We start from the raw sequence: 20,317 nt of genomic DNA on the forward strand, positions 1-20,317 counted from the left end.
CGGGGTGCACAGGCACTGGCCAGCAGGAGGGAAGCTGGGCAGGGACCACAGAGGTACCTGTTGACAACCCCACTATGTGGTCGTGTTGGTGACTGCTCCCCCCTGCCAGGAACAGACAAGCCCCCCACTTGCCCCAGTATACACCCCCCCTCCAAAAAAAAGCCAGGCAGCTCCGTTTTCTGCTGTTTATTGACAGCTGACAGTAGCTCCCTGCCCGGACCCCCCTCCCCACCTGCTAGCCCTGGTCCGGGCCACCCACTGCAGAGGCAAGGCAGATGGCCAGGCCCACCCACCCAGGGACATGTTAGTATGTGACTGCTGGGAGGGGTCCCACACGCCCAGACACTACCTCTGCAGAACCCCTCCACCCACCCGAGTTACAGTCGCTGGTTTTCGGCGTTTTTTAATTCTCTCTCTTTTTTTAAGAAATGTCAAAGTTGTGCCCAACACACGTGGATCAGCAAACACAACAGAGGAGGCCAGTCAGTACTCTTTTGGGGGTGGGGGGAGAGAGAGAAGGCGAGAACGGCCACACGACACGGCCTCGGACCACGAGCAGAGCGTCTGGGAACGGGAACAGGAGCAGGGCGGGCTGGCTGCGTGGGGCCAGCTGGGGCCCCCAGGAGGGAGGGTTGGGCACACCCTCACACGCACCACACACAGCCTGGCATGCACGCCCTGCACCCACTGCTGACACATCCACGCTGTGCACACAGCTCCCCTGGAACCCAGGGGCACCCTCACACCAGCACCCCAGAGAGAGGTGGAGCCCTGCCCACTGTCTCCACCGCACGGAGGACACAGCCCAGCGGCGAGCAAGGCACATCCTTCAGGTTCTTCAGACGCAGAGAAGTTAGGAGAGAGATCAGAGGGGAGGCCCTGGTGGAACACAGACCCCTCCTCGGACCCCAGCCTCCCATTTGTGCTACTGGGCCAGGAGTCTGGCCACTCTGGGACCGAGGGAGGGACGGATAGACAGATGGCCAGGGCCTCTTGACAGCTTTTGTCTTGAGCTAGACTCCAGCGTCCTTGCAGTTGGTAAATGGTTTTCTATAGAATCAATAATATTTTTTTCTTTCTTTAAATATATATTTGTTAAAGTTATACCTTTTTGTATCTCTGGGGAAATCTGCCTTAGCTCATTCCCAATAAATTAATACTCTTCGATAGCTTATATTCTGGGGGGAGGGGGGGTGCTGTGGGGCAGGGGGCCCAACCTAGCCCCTTGTGCTGCACAGGAGCGGCTGGCGGAGGTCCCCATCGGGCAGTTCTGTGCTGGGCATAGGCCTGTGCTCTGCCCCAGACTGGGGAGGGGGCTGCAGTGGCTGCCCCCCTGCCCGCTGCCCCCCAGGGTGGGCCCAACCCGGGCTTGGAGCGGGGGTTCATGAGCGGCCCCTCCCGCACCACGGCGGGCAAAGCCTGGCGGTGGGGGCAGGCGGCCCAGCGGTTATTGCACGGGGAGGGGCAGCAGCATCTGACCAGAGCCCTTGGGTCCCCCGGCCAGACAGTCATCCGGGCTGGGCCCAGCGGCAGGAGTTGTGCTTGTGCGGGAGCCTCGCGCCCGGCCCCCCGCGCCCCGCCCTCGCGGCCCCGCCCGCCTGCCTGCTCACGCGCCCAGAGGTGCCCATCCTGAGGTAAAGGTCAGCGTGCGGGCCCGACGTGGGCGGCCGCGTCACTCCAGCATGGCGTCCAGCTGGTCGGCCAGGTCGTCAAACATGCTGCCAATGTCGTCCAGGATGCTGCCGGTGCTCTTCTCCTCCGCGGCCGAGGGGCTGCGGGAGGGCGAGGAGTGAGCAGGCGGGCGCGGGGCAGGACGTCTCGCCCCTCCGCGCGAAGGCCGCCCCCTCGCGGACACCATGGCCCGCCCGTGGGGCGCGGCCGGGGTAGGCCACGCCCCCATAACGACTGCCAATCCTCTCCATGTTGGCGGGGCTAGCTCGAAACCACGCCCCCACGACGGCTGCCCCACCCCACGCACGACCAGCTCCCTCCCGCCCATGCTGGCCCCGCCCCGTAGCGTGGGGCAGGGCTAGTTCAAGGCCACGCCCCCACGACCTCCGCCAGCCCCGGCCTCTCCCCATGCACGGCCGCCTCTGGGGACAGGGCCACTCTCAGAGCCCCCGCCCATGCCGGGCCCCGCCCCTCAGTGTGGGGCGGGGCTAGCTCGAAGGCCTCGCCCCTCCGGCGGAACTCGATCCCGCCCCCACAGGGCAGCAGCCTACAGGTGAGCGGCACCCTCGGCCGCGCGCAGGCCGCACCCAGTCCCACACCTACCGCGATCCCTGCGCGTCCTCCTGCCGGATCTTCTCTTCTACGGCTTGCAGCGCCGCCGCCAGGCACGCGCTTGTTTCCTCCAGCTTTTGCCGGGCGCTGTCCCCCGGCGAGGCGCCGTCGGGAGCGGCTGGGGGTCCTGCAGCCGCGGCAGCAGCGCGCGGCGGCTTGGCGGGCACGTGCAGCGCGGGCGCACCAGGCGACGGCGGCCTGGCGGGGCTGGCGGGGCTGGCGCTCAGCGCCGGCGGCGTGCTGGCCGGCTTGGCGAGGGCGGCAGGTTGCTGGCGCGCCGGCGAGGGCGCGGGCGACGGGCTGGCACTGCCCGACTGCAGCCCCGCCGCGGCCTTGGCCGGCTTAGGCGCCGTGGGCGGTGGTGGCGGCTTGGGAGACACGGGCGGCGGCGTGCCATGCGCACGCTTCACCTCTGCGGGAAGGAGGAGACTTGCACCCGGGTGGGAAGTCGCGCGGCGCGCGCAAATCGCGCGCTGCCCGTCCCGACCCAAGCCCTGCTGAAACACTGCCCAAACGCCCTGCTTCGCAACCGGGAGCGAAAATAACGCCCTCTGCACTGCAGGCCCGGCTTCAGCTCCAGCCCTCTGTGCCCCTCTGCCCTGGGTCTCCCTGAGGCTGTCAGGGGGGGCTTCGCTGTGCACACCTGTTTGGGTCATTGTTCCCAAACCCCGACCCATCCGCCCTCCCCCTCCATCCCCTTCCAGGAGTGGCCTGTTGTATGTAGCCACTGGCCCTTCCTTTGCTTGAATGTCACAGGGCCTTTGCACTTCTGATCTTTCTGTCTGGAAGCCTTTCCCCTCCCTCCCGTGCTGGGGTCACTCTACAGCCATGTCAGAGTCCCCCCTGAGCCCTCCGGCCTCCTGGGCCTGTCCTCCTTCCACAGGTGCTGCTATTTATGCACCTGTGCCTCCTCCACTGAGGACTTACGGACCACAACTGTCCCAACTCTGGGCTGATGGGGTAGTCCGGGGTGGATGGATGAGAGGGTCTGAGGATACCTTCCCACCCCACTCCCCCTGGCCTTCATCAGATCCAAGAAGCAGAAAACCCTGGAGACTGTGGTATGGGGCCCCTCCCCAGCTGGCGTCCTGCACCTACCTGGGCTGCCAGGACCTGGCAGCGGCACCTTCTTGGAGGCAGGTGTGGGCGAGCCCTGGATCTTGGGCACGGGCTGAGCCAGAACGGGCTTGGGAGAGACAGGTGGCTTGGCCAGCTTCCGGGCATCGCTGTCCGGAGGGGGCAGTGGGGGCAGGTGCATGAGGTCAGAGGGCGGGGGCTCAGCAGGCGGGGGTGGCGGGGGCAGCTCTGGGGGTCCAGCCTGCTCAGAGGCCGGCCGGCGGCGCACAGTGCCCGTTCCATTCTGGTACACAGACAGTGGCGGTGGGGGAGGCTCGGGACCCACCTCCCGCTCTTTGACCTTGGGCCGGCGCTTGACCGTGTCAGACTCAGTTAGGATGAACTTGACGTTCTCCTGCTGGCTCTGCTTGGCCCGGATGCGCCTCTTGAGGGTGGCACTGGCCTCCACCCTGGCTAGGGGCGGGCCCTCTGCACCCGCCTCGCCCTTGGTTGGACCTCGGGGCCGCTGCCGTGCGGCACCCTCTTCCACCAACTGACCATGGTCTGCAGGCCCCGCTGGCTCTCCGGGACCCCGGCGAGCAGTGGCCAGGAGTCCCGTGACGGGCCCGCTCAGCGTGCGGCGCCGGTTCACCACCTCGCCGTCAGGTCCGATGGCCTCCTTGTGCTTCACTGAGGCCAGCACCGTGGCCACCCGGCCTGGCTCTGGGCTGGCAGGGTGAGGCATGGGGTGGCCCTCAGGGGGCCTACGGGCTGCCCGGCCCCCACCCCCGATGGATGACAGCTCAAGCATGGCTGCGATGCTCTTCACACTGCCCGCACTTCCTGTGTCCACGCTGCCAGCCAGGTCACTGGCCCGCCGGCGCTGCGCCCGGACCCCCAGCCGGCTGTCCTCTGCCCCGGCCCCCTCGGTCTCCGCATCTGGCGCCGGCTCATCGGCCAGGTTGGCGCTGGCCATGGCGGAGCTGGAGCGCTTGGGTGGGGGCGGGGGTGGTCCCTTCTTCCGTGGCCGCACGGCGAACGACTGACTGCGATTGACGTTCTTGTCTGCGCCAGCGGGCGCCCGCACAGAATGGCTGCGGCCCACGCGCCGCTGGACTGTGGCATAGGGCCCAGCGGCGGCCGGCACCAGCAGCTCGTCCCGCTCTGGCTCGCTGTCGGACGCCGCGTAGCGATTCAGGCTGTGGGCGCGCTTCTTGGGCCTCCCTGGCTCCGCGTCGGCCTCGGGCGGCAGGCACAGCGTGGGCACCGGTGTGGGCGCGGGCCCAGGGGCAGCCGGCCCGGCCTCACTCTCCACCGGTTGGGGCAGCACGTAGGCAAAGCCGCGGTGAGTGGGCGACTGAGGAAGCGAGCGGGGGGACATGGGTCGCTCTGTGGGCGGCAGCAGCTGAGGGGTGGGCTTCACCTTGGCTGTGGCTGGTGCTGGGCCATGAGGCCCCCCCAGGGCCTGCGGGGAGCTTGGCCGGGGTTTTGTGGGTGTCTGGGGGGGCGTGAAGTGGCTGGCCCCTGGCGGCAGGACCTGCCGAGGCTTGCCCGGCACTGGGGGCACGCTGGCCCGCTTGACACTGTGGCCGTGGCGGCTGGGCCGGGCCTCTTTGTGGGGGGTGCTGGGGGCCGGCCCCTCATCGAGCAGGTACTCCTGGCTCCGTGACATGGGGCTGCTGGGTCCCGGGGGCCCATCGCCCAGCAGCTCCTGGGAGCTGCTCATGTGCCGTGCCCTGCCCCCCAGGCTGGGCTCCTGCCGCCCCGAGGCCCTCGGGGTGGGCGGCAGGTGGTTGGAGGGCTTCTCGGCCGGGGCGGTGGCAGCAGCAGCCCCTTCGGCTGGGCCGGTCAGGGCCGCCTGCAGCTCCCCGCTGAGCTCGCTGTCCTGGAAGGTGGTCATCTTTGGAGACTGGCAGTCAGCCGGGGCAGGCTCGGGTGGGGGTGGCGACTCGATGGCCATCACCTCCAGCGACTGCGGTGCCTTCCGGCGCAGGGGTCCCCCCTCGTACTTAGCGTATTCTGCCTTCTGTAGCTCTGCCAGTTTCCGCACGGCCAGCATCAGCTTCTTCTGGTGGCCTGAGTGGGGGCGGGGCACAGGTCAGGCCCGGGAGGGAGCGAGCGGAGGATGGGGACGCGGCGGGGGCGGGGCCTCACCCAGCTTGGTGATGCCGATCTCCTGCAGGTCCTCCCAGGTGATGTCGGTGATGAAGTCAATGTTCTCGTAGCCATTGTCCACCAGCACTTTGTAGTACTGCGCCAGGCCGATCATAGACAGCCACACGGCCAGGTTCGCCTACGGGGCGGGGGACACAGAGGGCAGCCCGAGCTGGCTGCCCACACCCTGCCTGCCACTCGGAGCTGGTGGAGGGGTGGGCGCCAGGCCAGCCTGGCACAGAGAGACGGAAGGACAAATGGACAGGCCGGAGGGGTCAGCACAGCCAAGGCCAGCTCACACACACGTGCGGACACAGGCAAACACACACAGAGGCGTGACCCTCTCCGCGGGAGACCCTCGGGGGGGTGGGGGAGGAAGGATACCCTCACCTGCCAGGCTGCCAGGCAGGCCAGGCAGCCCTGGGGACAGCACCCACGTGGACACACCTCACGCATCACAGACGCAGACACACAGCACCACCGACCAGCAACGGGTATATGCACAGCTTGCACCCCAGTCATCCACGGCACTGACACTGCTGAGTCACACTCACACCCTCTCACCATTTCCCCACCATCGTCAGGCATACGTCACACAGCCTTATCACACGCGTGTGCAAGTATCCATGATGGTCTTCACCCAGAACCAGCCAGTGGCCCCCTGACCGGGATCCACCTGTCCACACTCCCAGCTGGACATCACTCATGCACCAACACAGCACACTTGGTCCCCACCTGGGTGTACAGCAGAGTGAAGCCCCCGGGACCTGGGCATGCTGGCTGGGAGGACCCCTGAGCCACAGACTGAGTGGGGCGAGGCAGCGTGGGTGAGCGTGCACCCGCCTGTCCCACCCTGGGGGCCCTTGGTGACCGCAGCATCTCCCTCCTGGACAGGTAGGAGCGTGAGGCCCAGAGAGGTGGCGCGGATGGGACAGGCCCCAGGCCCCCCTCTCCCAGCCTGGAGCCTGTGCCTCCGCAGCGTGCCCGTGCATAACAGCGCTGGCCAAGGCCAGTGTGGCTGTTGGTGGGCACCTGGCATGTGTTCAGTGAATGTGTGCACTCTGCGTGCTCACACACGCTTTCCCCGTGCCTGGGTTTGTGCCTGGGTGCGTGGCAGCCCCCTGTGGCGTCAGGTGGGCATGCGATGGGCAGCACTGTGGGGCGCTGGGTGGTGCCAACATCCCTGAGTGGCGAGCGTGTAGTAGAGACGGGGACGCTCTGGGCTCCAGGCTCCCCTTGCCCAAACAGCCCTCAGAGGAGGTCACCCCAGCCCCTGCCCGGGGAGGCTGGCCCCAGGGCCCCTGACGGACGAACAGAGGCCACCCTCCGCTGTCCTCTCCCTGGACTCCCCAGAAGGCAGGGGAGGGCCGTGGCTGTCTGTCCGTCTGTCGGTCTGCCCCTCCTGGGCCTGGCCACCAGGGTGCAGGGGGCCTTACGGGTTTGTGCTCAGGCAGCCAGTCGGGGAGGCTCAGGCCGCTGATCTCTGCAGTGATCTTCTTCCGGTGGCCGGGCTTGGTGACCCCGATGGCCGTGAGGTCCTAGATGGAGGAGACACCTGTTAGCTGGAGGCTGGGGGCCCATCTCCGAGCCAGCTGGTGGGCAGCCTTCCGGGCAGCTCACCTCAGGGGTCATGCGGCTGATGGTGGGCAGGTCGTAGCCAGCGCTGATGAAATTGGGGGCATAGAGCTGCAGCTGGAACGTGGCAAGCCACTGGCTGACAGCCTCGGCACCCTGGAAGACACAAGGCACCCGCTGCAGGCTTGCCCACCCACCCCCCGGCCAGGCGTGCACCCAGCCACCGCAGCGCCTCCTTCTCTGCTCTGCCGAAGACCACGCGGCGTGAGCTGCCGTCCACTGGGTCGTCCGCAGCCACCAGGCCCCCGTCAGCCTGGCCGGGCGCTCTTCCCTCTGAGTCCAGGGCTCCGCCATCTCAGCGTCGTCCCATGCGTCGGCTGCCTGCTGTGAGCTCCACGAGGAGGGTCCCGCCGCCATCCACATCACAGGCCTCCCTGACCGCCCCCCTTTCCTGGCCCAGGGCCGCCCTGCCGTGTGGCCCGTGACAGGGACTCTGGGAATGGGGCCTCAGGAGGGGCTGCTGACTGCTGCCCCCCCCCCCACGCGGGAGGTGGGCTCTGCCCAGGGGGACGCAGGAGGACTCAGCCAGCAGTTCACGCCTGCCCTAGCACGCAGGTGCAAGCACACGGACCTGTCTCACCCCCACACACGCTTCCACTCATCTCGCACCCACACCCTCTACATGCACACACAGGCGCACCCATGCCCAGACCACAGTCACACCAGCCACACACAAACATACCGCCCGCTCACCTCACGCGTGTCACACTTTTAGACACACTGGCTTACACGCACAGCCTGCACAAGAGACAACAACTACGCACGCAGACTGACAGACCAACAGAGGGACGGGCCTGGCCCCTCGAGGGCGCTGGCCGTGCTGTGACCCAGCCAGGCGGGCCTCCCCAGCGCCCGCCCCTCAGCCGCCCTGGCCCTGTACCTTGCCCTCGGACGCCGCCTCCAGCTTCTTGGGTGGCTGCTCCCCATAGCCCGTGCCCATGTGGGCTGCTGGAGGCTGGGCCCGGGTCGCACCTAGGGACGAGAGGGTGAGGAGGGGCGAGGGCTGCCCAGGGGCCACCTCCGCATCTGGCCAGCAGCACCGTCTCCTTGCCCTTACCTGCAGGGCCCTCCGGAGGCTTGACCGGGCTGTCCCCGGGGCTGGAGTCAGATACCGGCTTCTGGGAGAGCACCGTTGCCAGGAGCTGGAATCCAGACAGGCTGGCTGGCCAGTGCTGCTCCAGACCGAGGCACCCCGGTCCTGCCAGCACCCCACCTACCTTGACCCCTTCAGAGCCCGCGTGCAGGGTGTGGCCCCCGCCGCTCCGGCCCCCAGCTGTGCCGCTCAAGCTGCCGCTGCGGTCCCCGCCTGCCGGCAGAACAGAACATGTCAGCAACGCCCTCCCCGCCCCACCGCCTCCCCCCCAAAGCTCCCCACCCACCTGCAAAAGGCTTCCTCAGCACCCAGATCTCCTCGGGGGGCGCAGCGGGCCCTGTGGAGCTGCCTCCCTGGGGTGGACTTGGTTCAGCACCTGCTCGGGGACCTGCAGGCCAAGCACAGCTGCCCTGAGCCCTGGATCGGCTCCAGGGCCTGCACAGAGCAGAGACCAGATACATGTGCATGCACGCACACACACACGTGCGTACACACATGTGTGCACACAAGCACACAGAGACACACGCACACAGAGACACACGCATGTGTACACACACATGCACACAGGCTGGGAGGCTCAGTGCCAGCTCCTCCTGCCCCGGCTGTCTCCAAGGAGCTGAGAGACCCTCGGAAGACCCCTCCCAATCCTGGACACTGGTGAGCAGGACAGCATGGCAGAGCCGGGTGCAGGCCAGCTATTCTGCCTGTGGTCCTGTATGTGGGGGTGGAGGTTCACAGGAAGAGTACAAACCCCTCTGATGGGGAGCAGGGGGAGGAGGTCCCCAGGAGCCTGGGGCCAGGGCACTTGATGACCTTGGGTGGACTGACCACACCTCCGAGCTGGCTGACCCCCTCTGCCCTCTCACTGGCCTGTCAACTTCCACGTCCTCTGCACAGGATCAGCCCTCCACACCCATACCCCATCTGAAGCCCTTCCACAGCCCTGTGGCCTCCTCCTACACCCCCCACTCTGTCACCAAGTCAGCCACCCTGGGCTCCACTGGACCCTCGCGCACGTCACACTCTGTCCTGCCTGAGCGCCTCTGCACATGTGGTTCCCACTGCCCCGAAGGCACCGCCTGCAGCCTGCCCCCTCCCAATTCTCAGGGCCTTGTCCGCCCTCTGTCTGAAGCGGGCGTCCATCTGCAATCTCTGGGTCACTGGCCAGCACATTTCCCTCCATGCTAACTTCACTGTCCTGTGCTCCCCCCACCCCCCTGCCCCAGGGCAAGCTCCTTGAGAGCAGGAATGACGGCCATTTGGGTAACCGTCTATTCCTCGAGCCTGGCATGCAGTGTCTGCTGAATCAATGGAGGATCGGTTCCAGGGACACGGATAAGAGCTGGCAGGACAAACTCTGGACCTCACACCCAGTGATGGCGAGAGCTCGCAGTCCTGGCCCACCCCAAAACATACCATACACATGCTCCCGTCTGGCCATGAGCCCCTGGCCTGCGCTGGACTTGCCTGCTCGCTTGACGATGGCCTCGCCCAGGGAAGAGGGGAAGTAGCCCACACGGTCATTGCCTGTCCTGTTGTCATGGATACAGCCCTTCCAGCGGCCATCTGGGTGCTGCTCAAGGACCTGGCCAGATAAGGTGAGGGGAGCACACTCGGGGAGGACTCCCCTCTGGGTCAAGGGAATGGGTGGCCTGGCCCCCCCAGTTCTTGCCAGGTGTTGGGGGCAGCATCCTGGGCCCCTCTCAGCCCTGCTCCAGCAGCCCCAGACCGTCCTTACTGTGATGATGTCCCCAGCTTTCACGTTGAGGCTGGTCAGGTCGTAGTTGTTGCAGTAATCCTTGGTCGCCCGGACCTGCAGGGCCGCCGAGGCCTCTGGGGACACAGGAGGTGGCAGACCCCCCCAGTCCTGTGAGCCGGCCCGGCCCCGGCCCCGCCCCAGTCCCCCAGCCCCACCCCAGCCCACCTCGCAGCAGCTGCTTGATCTCCTTGCTGGCCTGGGAGGTGGTGAACTGATGCACGATGTCCAGGGCAGTCTGGCTGTACGTGTTCCTCACATGGGCGTTGATCCCGTTCTGCGCAGGCCAGACAGCGAGGCCTGTCAGGAGCCCCCTCCATCCTCACCCGACCCCCGCACCCCCCACCCTGGCCCCCGACTCACATCCAGCAGCAGCCGAACCACCTCCGTCTTCCCGCAGAGCGCGGCCTCGTGCAGGGCGGTGCCAGACTTGGTCTGGCGGTTAATGTCGATGCCGGCTTGGAGCAGCAGTCTGGCGGGGTGGCAGGGGGAGCAGGCAGGGCCTTGCACAGGAGTCCAGTGGCCCGGCACCCCGAGTCGGCCTCCGACTCCTGGAGGCCCAGAATGAGCCAACCCGACCCCACCTCCCCGGACCACCTCCCTAACAGGATGGCCTCCTCCAGTGATGGGGAACTTGCGGGAGTTCCCCTCCCGATGTGAACCCTTCACACTCTGGTCTCGTCTCATCCCAGGACAAGCAGTGCTGTGATATGTACTTTGAGCATGGGGAAATGAAGGCTCAGAGATGCCGAGAGTCGCCACAGGGCCACCCGGCAGGCGGCACAGGCTGGGAGGCTGTAGAAGCCCACTCCCCAGCCCCCACTGGGGCATCCTTTATGGGAGCGGCTGGAGGCATCCCTCGTACCAGAGGCCTGACCACATCCCCATGGCTCCCCGGCTGCTCCGGTCTTACTGCCAAGCCAGGAGTAGGCAGCCCGAGGCAGGGAGCCCCTCACCCCTCCCCCAGCCCAGCCATACCTGATGATGTCGATGTGGCCATTCTTGGCCGCCAGGTGCAGGGGGCTGGTGCCGTTGGGGTCGGTGGTGTCCCCCGGCCGGGGCTCCAGCAAGGCCGTACACATGTTGCTGCTCAGAAGCAGCTGGACCACCTGGAGGGAGGGGTGAAGAGTAGGGGGCCCAAGAAATGGGGTGGGGGCCCCCTAGGAGAAGAAGACGGAATGGATGGAGTCACGCTCAGCTCCCTGGGGAGACTTACCCCGACGCGGCCAAACTCACAGGCCAGGTCCAGGGGCGTCTTGCCCGAGTTGTCCACCATGCAGGGGTTGGACTGGTGCTGCAGCAGCATTTCAGACTGCAGGGACCACAAGGTGCGGTCAGGCCTGGGGCGTCCATCAGGCTCCTGCTGCCCCAGGTGCCCTGTTGCCCCCAGGGGCAGTCCTTACCACATCATAGTGACCGTGCTGGGCCGCCAAGTGCAGGGGGATGTGGCCCTCATCGGATGGGATGTTCACTGCCGAGCCCGCCTTCAGTACCAGCTTCATGGGCTCCTTCCGGCCCTGCCAGGCCGCGTAGTGCAGCGGCCGCATGCCTGGAGGGGTGGACGGGGGCAGTTGGGAGCTGGAGCTAGACCCTGACCCTGACCCCAACCCTGACCTCCAGGACGCTGACCCCACGAGAAGCTGCCTTGACCCAGACTGGGACCCCGGGTTGACCTCAGTTGAGGGACCATCAAGGCCTCCAGGGTGCCCAAGCTGTGACTTGAACCCCCTTGCCCCTGGCTCCAAGGTCCCTGGCCTTTACTGTCCACCTCCATCACTAAATTACAAGCTCCAAGAGGACAGTGGTTTTTATCCACTTCGCTCACTGCCGTGTCCTGCCTGTCAGGCCTTGCCTTTGTTGTCCTTGATGTCCACAGCAGCCTGGGCCTCCAGCAGCAAGGTGATGAGCTCCGTGTTGCCATTCAGGGCTGCATGGTGCAGGGCTGAAAAGCTGCAATGGGTGATGGACACATGCGGGCAGGTGCCAGACACCCCGCCTGCCCTAGGAGTCCCTGACCCCCACACCAGACTGATGCCTCCCTGGGCTGAGCACTCACCCATCAGGGTCTTGGAAATTGACATTGATCTTCTTGGTGGAGCCCAGGAGCTCTGCGGGAGTGGGGGGTGGGGGGAGGAGACACGGTGAAGGAGGCCCACCTGGGGCCCAACCCCCTCTAGGCAGCCCGAGAGCGAGAGCGGCTGGCTAGCTCCCTGGCAGGCTCAGAGCCAAAGCTATCTAGGTCTTCAGTCTAGAAGCGTTCATTCATTCAGCTCTGTTCCCTGCACCCAGCACCAGGTACCAGCTTTCAGACCTCGGTTTTTCACTGAACTGAAATGCTGGGAGGTTTCCCTGGACCAGGACCTGTCTGAGAGGCCAGGGCTGGGCACCCACACAGGCGCACACATGTGCACACAAAGCCCTCCCTGGGGACGCTGGCTGAGCCCCTGCCAATGGTGGGAGGGAGAGAGCCAGCCCAATCTGTCTCTCAGAAGGGCCCAGATGGGCCCGGGGGTGGCCTGTCACACCCGGAAACAGGGGTATCTCTGGGGGAGAGCCACACTTCCAGGGTGTAGCCTCCCCCAGCTCCAGCCCCAGGCCTGGCCAGTGTGGATGCGCCCCATCCAGCCAGGCGGGAAGGGGAGGCCGACAAGTGGGCCCGTGCCTCTGGGCAGCCACGCGATAGTGACCCCCTCGTCAGCCTGCCTGAAGCCCACGGGACTCCGGCCCTCCCTCAGACACCCCGGTCTCCTCCAAAGTCTTGGCCTCCACCGGGCGCCGGCCAGAGGAGCAGAGCCCACCGATGCCCTCTCCACGGGCTCAGGTCCAGCCGGACTGGGGCCAATCCCCTGCCTGTCTGGGCTGTGGTTACATAACCCATTTGTGGGTCAGTCACTCTGTGAGGGAGGGGCTGGCAGGACAGAAGCCCCTTTGTCCAGGCCCAGGACAGGGATGGGGGTGGGAGCCCGAGGGAGTCGGGGCCCAGAGGGGCTGCTATAGGGCCCACTTGGTGACCCACGGCAGCCCCAGCCGCCCCGGCCTCGGTTCTCAGCTGCTGGACGTGGGGTGTGAGGCCACTGGTGGCCCACAAGGCCCGCAGAGTCGGACGGGCCTCTGCCCCTTACTAGCCCTGTGGCCTGGGCTGTGAGCTCGGAAGGTCTAAGGGGCCGGCCTCGCAGGTCCAAAGGCTCAGCACGCGGCTGGCGTTGCTGACACAGCTCCACAGGGATCCTCCCCACCCTCCCCAGGGAGGGGCTTCTCCAGCCAATAGCCCAAGAGCAGAGGCTCCAGGACCAGAGGCGTCTCCACCCCCGCCCCTGACCCTGCTCAGACATTTGGCTGATGCAGAAGTCTAAGTTTGCACCAGTGCAGCCATTGGTAGTCCAGCGCAAAACCTTGGAGGCAGCCCTGGGTCCTTATATCTTCATCAGTAAATCCTGTGGGCTCTGCCTTTAGAACCATTTAAAGCATGCCTGGAATCCTCTCCTTTCTCGGTACCAACATCCCCACCCTGGACCAGGCCAGCATCTCTCCAAGGACCACAGCCACCTCCTCTCCACTGGCCTCCCTGCTTCCAGCCTGCCTCCTCCAGTCCACCCGCTGAGGTCGGTGGGACCCCCTGAGGGCATGCGTATGATCCCGCTGCTCCCGTCTCACTGGGGTTAGAGGCCGAAGCCGGACAATGGCCCAGCACGACACACTTCCCCCTCACCCCTGCTCCAGTCACATGAGCCTCCTTGATGGCATTCTGATGCACCGACCTCTGCCATCACAGGGCCTTTGCACAAGCTGTGTATGTGGAGGGGGCAGGCATTATTCCTTCTTCCCATGACTCTTCATATTCTCCAGGCCTTTATCCAAGACCTGCTTGTCAAAGCCTCCTCACTCCCATCTACAATGGTAATTATCTGGGAGTCCAGTGGTTAGGATTCAGCACTTCCACTGCCGGGGCCCAGGTCCAATCCTTGGTTGGGGAACTAAGAATTCTGCAAGCCATGAGGCATGGTCAGATAATTTTAAAAATTGTTTTTGTTCAGTTGCTCAGTCATGTCCTACTCTTTGGGAGCCCATGGACTGCAGCACGCCAGGCTTCCCTGTCCTTCACTATCTCCTGGAATTTGCTGAAACTCATATCCTTTGAGTCGGTGATGTCATCCAACCATCTCATCCTCTGTCAAGCCCTTCTCCTCCTGCCCTCAGTCTTTCCCAGCATCAGGGTCTTTTCCAGTGAGTAAATAAAATGGTAACCCCCAATCCCATCCCGTGTCTGTTGTCCTTTTCTCTTTAACTCCCATACCACCATTTATCTTGTTTACTATCTACCTCCATCACTACATTACAAGCTCCAAGAGAAACAATGGTTTTTATCTACTTTGCTCACTGCTGTATCTTTTCAGCTAACAGTGCCGGGCACACACAACGCGCTCAATGCCTGGTGACTGAACTGAACCCTCATCCCACATACTCCGTCTACCTGCCAGGCTCGGTTTCATGAGTGAGACCCGTGTGGCCACTCAAGAGGAGCCCTGCGCTGGGTGGACACTCTGCTGCCACTGTCTAGAGACTGTTGTCTTTTAGACAAGGCAGCCCCCCTTTTTGTCCTGCACTGGGCTCTGTGAACTATGCGGCCGGGCTGGCCACAGTCCCTGCTGTGAAGTTGAACGGAGCCCAAGTGTTGGTGGCCCACTAGGGACCCCCGACTGTGCTCAGGGCTGCTCTCAGCACCTTCCACGCCAGAAGGCTCTGCCTGACTCTAACGTTTGCTGCCCCCGCGCCCTTAGTTTCAGTGTAGCCAGGCTCAGCTTCTCCCCAGAGCCTCCCTGGGCCAGCTCGCTCTCCCTCCCGCAGCGGGAACCCAGGCAGCTGCTCCAGGAGCTCCGAGCAGAGGTGGAGGCCCGGCCACACCTGCAGGTGCTGAGGTCTCAGAGGGGCTGGAGGTCAAGGCCCAGAAGTGACACACGCTGGTGGGGAGGGGGTGTCTGCATCCAGAAGGGGACCACCCCTCACAGGAGAAGGGGGCTTCTTGTAAGGTCATCTCCCCCCCGCCCCCGGGCTGGTCTCAAAGTGCTGGAACTGGATGTAGGCGGGCTTGAGGCCTTGGAGCACCCCTAGTTCCCATGGGGACACTGGGCACTCAGAAAGCCCCCACAGCAGCAGCCTGCCTGGGGCTGGGGGCTGCACCTTGCGGAGACAGGTGTCCTGAGTGAAGCTGGTGCAGAGCAGGGCTGGCGGGCCTGAGGGCGGTGGGCACAGAGTGGAAAGTCCAGGAGCTCCTCGCCCTTCCCACGAGGCACCGAGGCCTTTGGCTCACCGCCAGTCACGGGACACGGACCTGGCCCCTGACCCCCAGAACTTGGGCTCTCCTGTGGCCCCCACCTCTAAGTGTTCTCCTGCGACCACCCCAACCTGGGAGACCAGCTGCAAACTCCAGCTGCAGAGGCCTCGGGGGAGACAACCCCAAACCCTCTTCCACCCTGTCCTCCTCCACCCCTCTGCCAGGGGCTCCTCCAACCACGGGCGCCGTGCACAGGCCACATCCGTGCCCTCCAGGGACAGGCCTCGACCTCCTCTGCTCCCGCGTCAGCCTGGCTGCGCCCCGCAGCCTCCAGAGGGCGAGGCCCCCCCATACCCCCAGAGCAGGCAGCACCGAGCCAGGCGCTGGAGGGCAGCTCTCGGTGGGCTAAGGTTAGTAAGTGAGCGAGCGCGGGAGCATGGCCTGTGGTCTCCAGTGAATCTGAAGAAAGGGGAGGCGGGGCCGGAGGAAGGACAGGGCGTCCCCGCACCCCAGAAGGCCAGCCCCCACCCCAGTAGTTTCCCTTCCGAGCAGAGCAGTCTCTTCTCCCTCCAAGGACGACTGCTAAGGGTGGCAGCCTGTGCATGTGAGCGGAGGCTCCCTTCAGGCGGGATGGGGGAGCCGCCAGAGCCCAGGGTGACGCTGGGGGGGGGGGGTGGGCTGAAGTGAAGGTGTCAGCGCTGGGAGGGGACTGCGGAAGTGAGGGTCGTGGGAACACCTCTAGAGGTGGGGGGCCCCAGGGAGCACAGCTGGATGCCCCCCACCCCATGGCCCAAACTCCAGCTGTACTTTGCTGAATCAAAATACATCTTACTCCAAAGCAGGCCAGTGTTGCCATGACAACCGAGCTAATTCATGGAGGGATTTCTCCATCTGATTTATTACACCCGCCCCTGTGAGTCAGAGAGCCCAGATTCAGGGGCCAGGGCAGGTGTCTCTCCTACCCGGAGACCAAGCCACGCAGGGACGAATGCAGAGATCCAGGCGAGGACACAGGTGGAGGTAAAAGCCCCACACATCCCCCTGGGGAGCAGAGTGGAAGAGAGGAGGAGTTCCCAAACCTGATGCCCCCACTTCCTCCACGCACCCACCCTGGGCTGTCTAGGAAATGGCCATGGTGGCTCAGACAGTAAAGAATCTGCCTACAATGCGGGAGAGCCAGGTTCAATCCCTGGGCTGGGAGGATCCCCTGGAGAGGGGAATGGCAACTCATCCCAGTATTCTTGCCTGGAGAATCCCATAGACAGAGAAGCCTGGGGAGCTACAGTCCATGGAGTGGCAAAGACTGAGTGACCAACACTATCACTACTAGCCATTCCTGAGTACACACAAAGGCCTGGGCTGCCTGCACACTCTCACTGTTCTTAAAACAAGGCTGTGGGGCAGGGACCACCGAGGGTCCCATCCCACAGATGAGGAGACCCAAGCTGTCTGCACCCAAGGTCGGCTGGCCACTAGGTGGAAGTCTCTGCCTTGCTTTCACCTCTCATCCCTGCTCCTGCTTTTGAGGCTCAGCTGAGGCGGCTCTGCCTGAAAGCCCTGCCTTTCTGGGCCCCGAGGCCCTGAAGCCGGTCCTCAGTGGCAGCCCGTCCCTGGGCCCTGGGTAGGGAAGGCATGGCTGGCCTGTGCCTGTGAAGCACACAAGTGCAGCTCTCTAACTGCATAGGGCAGGCGAGGAGCGGCCAGGCGGGGCTGCGGTGGGAGGGGTCCTCCTGGGGCCCAAGGAGCTACCCCCAACTGCCCCAGGGGCCGTCTCAGTTCTCAGCATCTTGCCTGGAGAGAGGGGAGGGGCTTCCCCCGCTTACACACCGCCCCAGGAGACGGCACGGGGCGTGGGCCACCCAGAGCCCACCTGCGACCCAGAGGAGGCCGGCCGGCGCCCTCACAGGTGCCCTGGTACACTGATACGGCCATACGTGCGCAGCCGCACACGCCCTTCCGTCCATCCCCGCGTCCCCGTGGAGGCTCTGAGCTGAGCCGGGATGAGTGCTAGGATCAGGGCTCCAAGCTCCTCAGCGTCCCCTGGGGCGCCCAGAGCCCCAGCTCAGGAAGGCCAGTGGGAGACCCCCTCCCCTCCCAGCCCCCTTTCCCAGCAGGGAAGCCAGAGAGGGCCAGGATGGCACCTGCCTGCAACTCAGCCTGCCCGGGGCTGGGCGACCTTGGGCCTCGGCTCCCCCTCCGGTAAACGGCCCCCCGCCGGCCATGCCTGGGCAGCCACACCCCCAGCGTGGTCCTTCCCCCCCCCCTCCGTCCCAAGCCTGTTATTAAACACGGGGCGGGGAGGGGTCTGACAGAGACTGTCGGCCCTGTAGTCGCCCCTCACCGCAAAGCGCCCCTCCTTCTCTCCATGGCGTTGTTGGGGGTGGGGGGGGGAGCCGCCTCGCCCTTTAAAGGCCCAGCAGAGACCTCCAGCTGTCAGCCCGCAGCCCGGGAAGGGAGGGGATCGCAGGCGGGAGAGACGGATGCGAACGCCTGCGGCCAGGGAGGCGGATGCCTCCAGGTGCCCGCTGCGGGGCTCGGGGTGACAGCAGGGAGCTCGAGGCCGCCCCTCCTTCAGCTCTGGCCGTGGGGGGCGCGGACCGAGGGTCCGGGCGCTGCTGGCCCCGCCCCGCCCCCCGGGACCCGAGAGCATCCCCCTCCGCGGCCGGCGCCGGGCGGGGTGGGGGGCTCGGCGCTGGAGACGGCCCCGGGGCGCGCCGCTGCTCCCGCCCGCCCCCCGCGCCCCCGCGCCCCCCGGACTCACTGGCCTTCCCGGGCCGCGGCCTCTGCAGCAGCCTCTGCGCGGTCCCCACGTCCTCCGCCTTCACCGCCTGCACCAGCTCCTGCTCCTTCCCCATGGCGCGGCAGGGGCCGCAGCGACGCGGCTGCGCTCCGTGCGCTCGGCGCGGCTCCGAGGCGGCGGCGGCGGCTCCGCTGCACCGGCCGCCTCCTCCGCCCTCCCCCGCCGCCTCCGCCGCCGCCCGCGCCCCTCGCCGTCCTCGGGCTTGGGCTAGGGATCGGGCTCCCGGCGCGGAGGGGGCGGGGAGCGCGTCACGGGCGGGGGGCGGCCCGGGGGCGGGGGCCGGCGGCGGCGGGCGCGGGGCGGGGGCGCGGCACCTGGTACCGCCTCCCGGACGCCTGGGTCCCCCTCCTGCGGCCGCTGACCTCGGTGCGCCCGCGCCGGCCGCGCGCCCGGCTCCTTGGCTCCGCCCCTACCTCCGGCTCCGTCCTCCCGAGACGCCCCCTCCCCACGTGCCGGCAGCGCGGCTCGGGCCTGGCCTCTGCGGACACCCCGCGGCCTGGGCGATGGCCGGGGGGCTCCGGGGGACTGGACGCTGAGCCCCGACTCGGCGGCGACGCCAGGCAGAGCCCGAGAGCCTTCCAGAGGCTGCGGGACCCACGGGGGGAGGGACTCCGGCAGTGGGCGGGCGGGGACCCGGGCACCGAGAGACCTGGGCACCGGGCGCGGGAGCCGGGCCACCAGAGGCTGTCAGACATTTCTGGCCCGTGGCTCCCGTGGGAGGTGTCGAGGGACTGTGAAGAGGAATCTCCCAGTAATGAATTCGGTGTCAGGGAACCCGCACACCCCCCGCCCCGCAACTGCACCTTCACACCCTGCAGTCTCGGGCTCTCTCCACAAACAATGCTCCACGACCCCTGCCCCCGCCTCAATCTGAACCCCGACCTCAGTGCACCTGCCCAGAACCAGCTGGGGTTCAGCCCCTTAACCCTACCGCTAAGAGGGGCTGGGTTCCCTCATCCCCAGCACCGAGTGGGATGTAACTCTTCAGATCCACAGGCCGGGGGGCTTCGATACCCCCACCCCCAGCACCAGTGGGGTCACAGCCCTGCCCAGCAGCAGCCTGAACCCCCACACAAGCCTGCTTACCCCCAGCCTCTGGCCCCAGCTTCTGACAGCACCCCCCCCCCCCACTCCCCCTACACACACAACTTCTCATCCTTCTGACCTCAGCCTCCTCCTTGGGGCCTCACCTTGTCATGGCTGCAGCATTCTAGGCTCATGAGTTTGAGATCTGAACCCACAGCCACCTGCGTTTGCCCCAGTTCTCCCTCTCACCAGATTTGCCTTTCCAGCCACTGTCTTTCTGCGTCTTGGTTCCCTCTCTGTAAAATAGGGAGCGATACCTCCCTGTAGATTATTTGAGGATTGACTGATGCTACCTATAAAACACTTTGCCGTAGAACTTAGTAAGTGTTCAGCAAATCGCTTCTGTGGGTATTGTGATATTCCCCATCTGGGTACCAGTTGCATTTTATTCATCTGCAGAGCTTAACAGTGTGCCTAGCACACAGGAAACATTACCAGAAAAACAAAAAAGTTAGCATCCTTACCATTGTTTTTCTGTTTTGGCTGGCTGAGACAAACCATGAACTGCAATGTTGCAGAAGGCTCTTGAGAGTCCCTTGGACAGCAAGGAGATCAAACCACTCAATCCTAAAGGAAATCAACCCCAAATATTCACTGGAAGGACTGATGCTGAAGCTGAAGCTTCAGCACACGGGACACCTGATGCGAAGAGCCGACTCACTGGAAAAGATGCTGATGCTGGGAAAGATTGAAGGCAGGAGAAGAGAGTGACAAAGGATGAGATGGTTAGATGGCACATCAACTCTGAGCTGAGTTTGAGCAAACTCTGGGAGATGGTGAAGCGCAGGGAAACCTGGCGTTCGTGGGGTTGCAGAGTCGGACACGACTGAGTGACTGAACAACAAAGCAAACCACCCTGGCCTGAGCCTAGTGTTTTCAGGGCATGGGGCAAGAGTATGAACAGAGGCCCACACACCGGATGTCTAAGAATTTAAACGTTATGAGGCGTGCTGATAACATGTTAAATAAAATGTCTATCCTCCTACCTTGACAAATACACCTTCATCATACCTGAAAGGCCAAGTCCTAGTTTAGAATGATCACATAGCTCTGGAAAATGGACTGGCCCTGCCTCTAGCTGCCTCACCTCCATTCTCTGCCCACTTCCACTCTAGACAACTAACAGGTAGCTGATAGACCTAAGGGTAGGCGACTTGCTGTGTGGTCCATCATCCTTTCAGG

At 65.1% G+C, this 20,317-nt stretch overlaps 1 protein-coding gene across 3 annotated transcripts; it reads right to left on the bottom strand.

The window, feature by feature from the left end:
- Nucleotides 1–171: 171 nt before the first annotated feature.
- On the bottom strand, nucleotides 172–18,717 carry CASKIN1 (CASK interacting protein 1). Of its 3 annotated transcripts, XM_070460659.1 has the most exons (20): nucleotides 18,011–18,717; nucleotides 12,034–12,085; nucleotides 11,830–11,927; nucleotides 11,381–11,526; nucleotides 11,194–11,289; nucleotides 10,956–11,086; nucleotides 10,341–10,449; nucleotides 10,146–10,254; nucleotides 9,960–10,054; nucleotides 9,689–9,806; nucleotides 8,508–8,609; nucleotides 8,346–8,434; nucleotides 8,186–8,270; nucleotides 8,009–8,100; nucleotides 7,114–7,224; nucleotides 6,930–7,031; nucleotides 5,494–5,632; nucleotides 3,382–5,415; nucleotides 2,275–2,695; nucleotides 172–1,772 (listed from the first exon to the last, which is right to left on the bottom strand). In XM_070460659.1, exons 1-20 carry the CDS (start codon nucleotides 18,102–18,104, stop codon nucleotides 1,673–1,675), a joined length of 4,323 nt encoding a protein of 1,440 aa, XP_070316760.1. In that variant the 5' UTR covers nucleotides 18,105–18,717; the 3' UTR covers nucleotides 172–1,672. The 3 variants fall into 3 exon arrangements, with proteins under 3 accessions (XP_070316760.1, XP_070316762.1, XP_070316761.1); XM_070460661.1 differs by lacking the exon at nucleotides 12,034–12,085 and having other exon boundaries at nucleotides 18,011–18,088; XM_070460660.1 differs by lacking the exons at nucleotides 6,930–7,031; nucleotides 7,114–7,224 and having other exon boundaries at nucleotides 18,011–18,711.
- Between the last annotated feature and the right edge of the window lie 1,600 nt (nucleotides 18,718–20,317).

The sequence above is a fragment of the Odocoileus virginianus genome, chromosome 33 (genome assembly GCF_023699985.2).
Source record: "Odocoileus virginianus isolate 20LAN1187 ecotype Illinois chromosome 33, Ovbor_1.2, whole genome shotgun sequence".
NCBI lineage: Eukaryota > Metazoa > Chordata > Mammalia > Artiodactyla > Cervidae > Odocoileus > Odocoileus virginianus.